Consider the following 10,611-nt stretch of genomic DNA (forward strand, 5'->3'; position numbering starts at 1 on the left):
TGACAGTGGACATGCTGGCAGTGACTTACCCAATACCTGTTCACTTATCAGTGCCATGACAGTGGACATGCTGGCAGTGACTTACCCAATACCTGTTCACTTATCAGTGCCATGACAGTGGACATGCTGGCAGTGACTTACCCAATACCTGTTCACTTATCAGTGCCATGACAGTGGACATGCTGGCAGTGACTTACCCAATACCTGTTCACTTATCAGTACCATGACAGTGGACATGCTGACAGTGACTTACCCAATACCTGTCCACTTATCAGTGCCATGACAGTGGATATGCTGGCAGTGACTTCCCTAATATCCGTTCACTTATTAGTGCCTTGACAGCAGATATGCTGGCAGTGACTTACCTAATATCTGTTCACTTATCAGTGCCATGACAGTGGATATGCTGGTAGTGACTTACATAATACCTATTCACTTATCAGTGCTATGACAGTGGATATGCTGGCAGTGACTTCCCTAATATCCGTGCACTTATTAGTGCCTTGACAGCAGATATGCTGGCAGTGACTTCCCTAATACCTGTTCGCTTATCACTGCCATGACAGTGGATATGCTGGTAGTGACTTACCCAATACCTGTTCACTTATCAGTACCATGACAGTGGATATGCTGGCAGTGACTACCTAATACCTGTGCACTTATCAGTGCCATGACAGCGGATATGCTGGTAGTGACTTCCCTAATATCTGTTCACTTATCGGTGCCATGAGAGTGGATATACTGGTAGTGACTCACCTAATATCTGTCACCTATCAGTGCCATGACAGTAGATATACTGGCAGTGACTTACCCAATATCTGTGCACTTATCAATTCCATGACAGTGGACATGCTGGTAGTGACTCACCTAATATCTGTTCACTTATCAGTGCCAAGACAGTGGATATGCTGGCAGTGACTCACCTAATATCCGTGCCCTCATCAGTGCCATGACAGTGGATATGCTGGCAGTGACTTACCTAATATCCGTGCACTTATCAGTGCCATGACAGTGGATATGCTGGTAGTGACTCACCTAATATCTGTTCACTTATCAGTGCCAAGACAGTGGATATGCTGGCAGTGACTCACCTAATATCTGTTCGCTTATCAGTGCCATGAAAGTGGATAAGCTGACAGTGACTTATATGTACCATATACCTGTTTATTTATCAGTGCCATAACAGTGGATACGCTGGCAGTGACTTACCTAATATCCGTACACTTATTAGTGCCATGACAGTGGATACGCTGGCAGTGACTTACCCAATACCTGTTCACTTATCAGTGCCATGACAGTGGACATGCTGGCAGTGACTTACCCAATACCTGTCCATTTATCAGTGCCATGACAGTGGACATGCTGGCAGTGACTTACCCAATACCTGTTCACTTATCAGTGCCATGACAGTGGACATGCTGGCAGTGACTTACCCAATACCTGTCCACTTATCAGTGCCATGACAGTGGACATGCTGGCAGTGACTTACCCAATACCTGTTCACTTATCAGTGCCATGACAGTGGACATGCTGGCAGTGACTTACCCAATACCTGTCCACTTATCAGTACCATGACAGTGGACATGCTGGCAGTGACTTACCCAATACCTGTTCACTTATCAGTGCCATGACAGTGGATATGCTGGCAGTGACTTCCCTAATATCCGTTCACTTATCAGTGCCTTGACAGCAGATATGCTGGCAGTGACTTACCTAATATCTGTTCACTTATCAGTGCCATGACAGTGGATATGCTGGTAGTGACTTACATAATACCTATTCACTTATCAGTGCTATGACAGTGGATATGCTGGCAGTGACTTCCCTAATATCCGTGCACTTATTAGTGCCTTGACAGCAGATATGCTGGCAGTGACTTCCCTAATACCTGTTCGCTTATCAGTGCCATGACAGTGGATATGCTGGTAGTGACTTACCCAATACCTGTTCACTTATCAGTACCATGACAGTGGATATGCTGGCAGTGACTACCTAATACCTGTTCACTTATCAGTGCCATGACAGCGGATATGCTGGTAGTGACTTCCCTAATATCTGTTCACTTATCGGTGCCATGAGAGTGGATATACTGGTAGTGACTCACCTAATATCTGTCACCTATCAGTGCCATGACAGTAGATATACTGGCAGTGACTTACCCAATATCTGTGCACTTATCAATTCCATGACAGTGGACATGCTGGTAGTGACTCACCTAATATCTGTTCACTTATCAGTGCCAAGACAGTGGATATGCTGGCAGTGACTCACCTAATATCCGTGCCCTCATCAGTGCCATGACAGTGGATATGCTGGTAGTGACTTACCTAATATCCATGCACTTATCAGTGCCATGACAGTGGATATGCTGGTAGTGACTCACCTAATATCTGTTCACTTATCAGTGCCAAGACAGTGGATATGCTGGCAGTGACTCACCTAATATCTGTTCGCTTATCAGTGCCATGAAAGTGGATAAGCTGACAGTGACTTATATGTACCATATATCTGTTTATTTATCAGTGCCATAACAGTGGATACGCTGGCACTGACTTACCTAATATCCGTACACTTATTAGTGCCATGACAGTGGATACGCTGGCAGTGACTTACCTAATATCCGTACACTTATCAGTGCCATGGCAGTGGATACGCTGGCAGTGACTTACCTAATATCCGTGCACTTATCAGTGCCATGACAGTGGATACACTGGCAGTGACTTACATGATATCTGTTCCTTTATCAGTGACACTTTGCCTTTGTTCTTGACCACTTTAATGGAATATGTTTCATCAGTGTCTTGTCCTATATCCACCCCAATTCCTGGAGGACAAACAATGTCAGACTATAATGTATGTATGCACACCTGTATAATTATCTCATAAATGAACGTCCGCTTCAGAAGCGGTACATCCAGGGTCAATCCTGGGTCGAGACACAGCTAAGACTTTAAAAGAGGAAGTAACTTGTTTGCTTGGTGTTCAGCATGAAGGGGATAGTACAACGACTGGTTGACCCGTATCAGTATAATGGCTTGGGCGGGGTGACTCACATGCCTTCAGTAAGGCGTCTCAGTGGAGCAGCACTGGATAAAACAGCGGTGGAAATCCGTTCTGCAACAAGGAGGCACTTTACATGCACCTTAAGGATTCCTTCATAGTCATATGACTGAAAAATTGTTAAGTTCGACGTTAAACCCCAAGCACTCACTCACTCGCTCATAAATGAACAATATGCGAGCTGTGCCATGGCTGGTTCATTTGTCCATGAACAAGGCACCATTTCAGTGGTTGCTACTTGACATGCTGTCCTTGAAAAGTTCTACATTATTTCACCTGAACCCCAAATTTGCTCTGGATATGCTGAAATTAACAAACACTTGGCTAGAAACAGATTGTGGGGAAAATACTGCTGAAAATCATCATTAGTCAGTCTCTGTCTCCAATTAAGGACATGTAATAGGCACATTTTTTGAAAATATCATTTTAATTAATGTGGCACTCTTTCTTTTTTTTTCATGTATTTATTATTCATTTTTGTGCTAAATACATTTTCCTCATTTAAGCCATTCACAGGTAATGTTTATTGGAGTGTACCGAGTGCTGAGTACCCTGTCATATTGGACCAGGCACCTAACAAATCCAGATTTAATACTGCAGCCAATCCAGTCAAAGCTGGGTATGGCTCAACGATTCGCCACTGATTGGCAGCATGCTGAAGCCAGTTGAGTCAACAAAGGCCCTGTCACAAGAAAGAAAAAATCATGTCACACAAACCGTAATACATGTGCAATCATAAAACCCATTCTCAATCCAAATACATGTGTATGGGCAGGACTTCATCCAACCCCCTTATTGAATCTAATACATGTGTATTGACAGGGCCTCATCCAACCCCATTGTTAATTCTAATAAATGTGTATTGGCAGGACCTCATCCAAACCCATTCTCAACCCTAACACGTGTGTACTGACAGGGCTCCATCCAAGCATATTCTCAAACCCAATACATGTGTACTGGCAGGACCTCATCAAATCCCCATTCTTAATTCTAATAAATGTGTACTGACAGGGCCTCATCCACGTCCATTCTCAACCCTAATACATGTGTACTGACAGGGCCTCATCCAAACCCATTCTCAACCGAAATACATGTGTACCGGCAGGGCCTCACACAAGTCCATTCTCAACCCTAATACATGTGTACTGACAGGGCTCCATCCAAGCATATTCTCAACCCAAATACATGTGTGCTGGCAGGGCCTCATCCAAGCATATTCTCAAACCCAATACATGTGTACTGGCAGGACCTCATCAAATCCCCATTCTTAATTCTGAAAAATGTGTATTGGCAAGGCCTCATACAAGTCCATTTTCAACCCTAATACAAGTGTACTGACAGGGCTCCATCCAAGCATATTCTCAACCCTAATACATGTGTACTGACAGGGCCTCATCCAAACCCATTCTCAACCGAAATACATGTGTACCGGCAGGGCCTCACACAAGTCCATTCTCAACCCTAATACATGTGTACTGGCAGGGCCTCATCCAAACCCATTCTCAACCCAAATACATGTGTGCTGGCAGGGCCTCATCCAAGCATATTCTCAAACCCAATACATGTGTACTGGCAGGACCTCATCAAATCCCCATTCTTAATTCTGAAAAATGTGTATTGGCAAGGCCTCATACAAGTCCATTCTCAACCCTAATACATGTGTACTGACAGGGCTCCATCCAAGCATATTCTCAAACCCAATACATGTGCCTGCCCCCAGGGCCTCATCCAAACCCAATCTCAACCCTAATACATATGTACCGGCAGGGCCTCATCCAAGCATATCCTCAACCCTAAAAAAAATGTGTATTGACAAGGCCTCATCCAAGTCCATTCTTAACCCTAATACATGTGTATTGGCAGGGCCTCATCCAAACCCAATCTTAACTCTAATACATGTGTATTAGCAGAGCCTCATCCAAGCATATCCTCAGCCCTAATACATATGTACGGACAGGGCCTCATCCAAGTCCATTCTCAACCCTAATACATGTGTACTGGCAGGGCCTCATCCAAACCCATTCTCAACCGAAACACATGTGTACTGACAGGGCCTCACCCAAGTCCATTCTCAACCCTAATACATGTGTACTGACAGGGCTCCATCCAAGCATATTCTCAAACCCAATACATGTGTACTGGCAGGGCCTCATCCAAACCCATTCTCAACCATAATACATGTGTACTGGCAGGGCCTCATCCAAACCCATTCTCAACCCAAATACATGTGTGCTGGCAGGGCCTCATCCAAGTCCATTCTCAACCCTAATACATGTGTATTTGCAGGGCCTCATCCAAACCCATTCTTAATTCTAATAAATGTGTACTGACAGGGCCTCATCCATGTCCATTCTCAACCCTAATACATGTGTACTGGCAGGGCCTCATCCAAATCCATTCTCAACCCTAATACATGTGTACTGACAGGGCCTCATCCAAGTCCATTCTCAACCCTTATACATGTGTGCTGACAGGGCCTCATCCAAGTCCATTCTCAACCCAAATACATGTGTATTTGCAGGGCCTCATCCAAACCCATTCTTAATTCTAATAAATGTGTACTGACAGGGCCTCATCCAAACCCAATCTCAACCCTAATACATGTGTACTGGCAGGGCCTCATCCAAACCCATTCTCAATCCAAATACATGTATACTGACAGGGCCGCATCCATGTCCATTCTCAACCCTAATACATGTGTGCTGACAGGGCCTCATCCAAGTCCATTCTCAACCCTAATACATGTATATTAGCAGGGTCTCATCCAAGCATATCCTCAACCCTAAAAAAATGTGTATTGGCAGGACCTCATCCAAACCCATTCTCAACCCTAATACATGTGTATTGACAGGGCATCATCCAAACCCATTCTAAACCTTAATACATGTGTACTGGAGGGGCCTCATCCAAGCATATTTTCAAACCCTATACATGTGTATTGGCAGGGCCTCATCCAAACCCATTCTCAACCATAATACATGTGTACTGACAGGGCCTCATCCAAACCCATTCTCAACCCTTATACATGTGTACTGACGGCTTCATCCAAGTCCATTCTAAACCCTAATACATGTGTATTGGCAGGACCTCATCCAAACCCAATCTTAACCCTAATACATGTGTATTAGCAGAGCCTCATCCAAGCATATCCTCAGCCCTAATATATGTGTATGGACATGGCCTCATCCAAGTCCATTCTCAACCCTAATACATGTGTACTGGCAGGGCCTCATCCAAGTCCATTCTCCACCCTAATACATGTATACTGGCAGGGCCTCATCCAAGCCTATTCTCAATCCTAATACATGTGTAGAGGCAGGGCCTTATCCAAGTCCATTCTCAACCCTAATATGTGTGTATTAGCAGGACCTTATCCAACCCCATTCTCCACCCTAATACATGTATACTGGCAGGGCCTCATCCAAACCTATTCTCAATCCTAATACATGTGTAGAGGCAGGGCCTCATCCAAGTCCATTCTCAACCCTAATATGTGTGTATTAGCAGGACCTTATCCAACCCCATTCTCCACCCTAATACATGTATACTGACGAGGCCTCATCCAAACCCATTTTCAACCCTAATATATGTGTAGAGGCAGGGCCTCATCCAAACCCATTCTCAACCCTAATACATGTACACTGGTAGGGCCTCATCCAAGTCCATTCTCAACCCTAATATATGTGTACTGGCAAGACCTCATCCAAACCCAATCTCAACCCTAATACATGTGTATTAGCAAGGCCTCATCCAAGCCTATTCTCAACCCTTATACATGTGTACTGACAAGGCCTCATCCAAGTCCATTCTCAACCCTAATACATGTGTATTAGCAGGGCCTCATCCAAGCATATCCTCAACCCTAATACATGTGCAGAGGCAGGGCCTCATCCAAACCCATTCTCAACCCTGATACATGTGTACTGACAGGGCCTCATCCAAGTCCATTCTCAATCCTAATACATATGTACCGGCAGGGCCTCATCCAAGCACATCCTCAACCCTAAAAAAAAATGTGTACTGGCAGGGCCTCATCCAAACCCATTCTCAACCATAATACATGTGTACTGGCAGGGCCTCATCCAAACCCATTCTAAACCTTAATACATGTGTACTGGAGGGGCTCATCCAAACCCATTCTCAATCCTAATACACGTGTACTGACAGGGCCTCATCCAAACCCATTCTCAACCCTAATAGATCTGTTCTGGCGGGACCTCATCCAAACCCATTCTCAATTGGCAGCACGCCGAAGCCAGTTCAGTCAACAAAGACCATGTCACATGAAAGAAAAAATCATGTCACACAAACTGTAATGCATGTGTACTCAATCATAAAACCCATTCTCAATCCAAATACATGTCTATGGGCAGGACCTCATCCAACCCCTTTATTAATTTTAATAAATGTGTATTGGCAGGACCTCATCCAACCCCATTATTAATTGTAATAAATGTGTATTGACAGGACCTTATCCAACTCCATTATTAATTTGAATAAATGTGTATTGGCAGGACCTCATCCAACCCCATTATTAATTGTAATAAATGTGTATTGGCAGGACCTCATCCAACCCCATTATTAATTGTAATAAATGTGTATTGGCAGGACCTCATCCAACCCCATTATTAATTGTAATAAATGTGTATTGGCAGGACCTCATCCAACCCCATTATTAATTGTAATAAATGTGTATTGGCAGGACCTCATCCAACCCCATTATTAATTGTAATAAATGTGTATTGGCAGGACCTCATCCAACCCCATTATTAATTGTAATAAATGTGTATTGGCAGGACCTCATCCAACCCCATTATTAATTGTAATAAATGTGTATTGGCAGGACCTCATCCAACCTCATTCTTAATTTTCAGCCCTAATGTAATGAATAAACTGCAATTGCATAATCAGAAAAAAGGAAGACTTTAACTTCCACAGTTTTCAGGCGATTTGAAATATATGTTTCAAAATTTTTAGCCCCACGACAAGTAGGTGTGAGCATATTAATTTTCAAGGCACTCAGTTTTCTCCCAACAAAGTGACCATCGTATAAGTGATATATTCTTGAGTACAGTGTAAAACATCAATAAATAAATAAATCAGGGCATTCATGTAAGCGGGTCGAGAGAACAAAGTTAAAGGATGTGGTTCAGTTTTACATACATGTGCCAGTATGTAGCCCGAAGAACTTAGTAATGAACAGTGCAAGTGAATTACATGTGTCATTTGAACCTCTCCACGTTTTGAAAAATTACCAAAAACGAATTCTAAAATAAACTAGAACTGCCTGCAGTTGAATGACTTTCAAGCAGTCTGCATGAATGGTTTTCAGTTTTTGCTTCTGTACAGAGCAGTTTGTGACAATGACGATGATAACGTTTGAAACAGTCATTCAGTCCCCTTTGGGAAATCATGGACTGTGACATGTAACAGTCCAGTTAAGTTCTAAGTCCAGGTTAATATTCTATGCAAGAAAAATAGGCTTCCAGCTTTCAGTGTGGAAACCTAATTACTTACGAATCATACATGTAGTTTAACTTCTTAGCTAATATTTACATACACCACATTTTGACATGGTTGCTTATACCATCAAACTTTCAATGTAAATATCCACTGGACATGGAAATCTCAATTTAATAACTTGAGATGTTGTTATCAATAAGACCTTTAATCCTGGTACTAGTACTGTTTACTCAACATCTAAATGTCTTTGTAAGAAGAAATCGAGTGAATCTCTTACCAAAAGAATCATAACCTCTGTATTCGAGCTTTCTCACGCCACTGAAGAGAATTTCCAGAATTTCCTTCCTTGTTGCTGGTACCAAATGATTCAGATATGCAAATATACCTGAAGAGGAATCAGCGTTAAGATACAGAGTAGTCAATGCTGGACACATTCAAAATTTATTTATTTGATGTTTTACGCTATACTCAAGAATATTTCACTTATACGACTGCGGCCAGCCTTATGGTGGGAGGAAACCGGGCAGAGCCCAGGGGAAACCCATGACCATACGAAGGTTGCTGGAAGACCTTCCCACATACGGCTGGAGATGAATCAGAAGAGCTGGACTTGAACTCACAGGGACTGCATTGGCTCCTGGGTCATTGTGCCGTGTTTGAGTGATAATCCGCTTGGCCACGAAGGCCCACCTTCCAAAATTTTCAGTGAACAAAACATATGGCATTAAAGAGAACAAATTTAAAGTAAGAACACATGAAATGTATACATGTGGTTATGCCACTACTATAACACAATATTTCACTATTCCCATTTCAGAAAGAACACAGCCATTGTTGTTACAAGTAACAATGGTTTCGTTCAATCCATGCATTATCCGTAGAGTTTTCGCTTGACCAAACAAAACTACATGTATAATATATATCAGCTTAGGGTGATAGCTGATATCACTATTACATGTACATCTAAGTATGTATAATATTATTCTTCATAAACTGGATACAAATAATTTAGGTCAGAGACTCATGCTTCGCTGGCTATCAGGGGTAAAAGTAGTACTTAAAAATCTGTGCATAAGAAATAAGGGTATTAGAGATCACACACATAAAGGCGCAAGTTTATCATTTTACTCACACCTACCAGTACATGCTTTACTTATGCAGTGTGGCAGTGAAAATATTGACTGAACAGTTAGCTGGAAGACCTTCCCACATACAACTGGACAGGACTTGAACTCACATCAGCCTCTATAGTGGTGAGAGCTAAGCGCCTTAGTTATTATATGTCCTGCACTATCATGTTAACCACTCACCCATGGAGTCTCATTTTAATTTCAATAGAGAAATTTCAGAAAAACTGATTTTCTCCCCTGAAGTCCCATCTTCTAATACCATTTGACCACATTACCTCAGCAGCTGCAGTGGAGAATAGGTAACAGAAAAAAGGGGACAATCTCAATATCCTCTATAGCTGTAACCCAACAATGTAGAGAAATGCAAAAGTTTTTGGTTTCTTCTTCTGTATAAAATTATATACATGTGGTATTCATTTTATATTTTAATGTGTATGTATATGTGTATTTATTTTATAAATTACTTCATTTATCAGATTAATTAATTTTTTCTTTTTTTAACCAGACACATGGTGTATTTCCGCATAAATGCATGTTTGGCTAGGTGGGGAAATAAAGTGCTATTTGAATCCTCAGGCTTTTTCTAGAAGTTACCTGATTTTCTGGCAAGTCTACTCTTACGACACTCGACATGTAACCTACATGTACGAGGGCAACAAGTTTTTGAAAACCACTTGCACCAGGGAAACTGTCAGAAAAAACTAGGTTTCAGCACTTAATATGCTGATTAAATTTATGAAATATAAACAGTGACTGATAAAAACAGAAGCAAGCCCTTTGTGGTATTTCACTTTCTTACCGCACATCTTGCCAAAATCGATAGCGGCTTTCAACAATCCTCCACCCAAAATATCAGCACGACAAGCTTCCTGTCATGCCACGAACGCTAAGTGGGACAACCATGTAAACATTCTGCGCCACATGCGGGGCCCAGAGCTTGACGCAGTGGGTTGGCTGG

General features: G+C 42.3%; 1 protein-coding gene across 3 annotated transcripts in view; it reads right to left on the reverse strand.

Moving 5' to 3' along the window:
* The window catches only part of LOC135461782 (glutamine--fructose-6-phosphate aminotransferase [isomerizing] 1-like), a 67,576-nt gene extending 57,052 nt beyond the window's left edge, over positions 1–10,524 (reverse strand). For 2 of the 3 annotated variants that reach the window (XR_010443396.1, XM_064739011.1), the window contains exons 1-3: positions 10,453–10,524; positions 8,801–8,908; positions 2,726–2,824 (exon numbers count right to left, since the gene is read on the reverse strand). Coding sequence is in view for 1 of the 3 variants with exons in the window: in XM_064739011.1 (XP_064595081.1) it covers positions 2,726–2,824; positions 8,801–8,908; positions 10,453–10,459 (214 nt within the window). In the remaining 2 variants the exon portion in view is untranslated. Of the gene's footprint in view, positions 1–2,725; positions 2,826–8,800; positions 8,909–10,452 lie in introns of those variants that run through there. The other variant, XM_064739012.1, reaches the window with a different exon arrangement.
* Positions 10,525–10,611: the final 87 nt, after the last annotated feature.

The sequence above is a fragment of the Liolophura sinensis genome, chromosome 1 (genome assembly GCF_032854445.1).
Source record: "Liolophura sinensis isolate JHLJ2023 chromosome 1, CUHK_Ljap_v2, whole genome shotgun sequence".
Taxonomy (NCBI): Eukaryota; Metazoa; Mollusca; class Polyplacophora; order Chitonida; family Chitonidae; genus Liolophura; species Liolophura sinensis.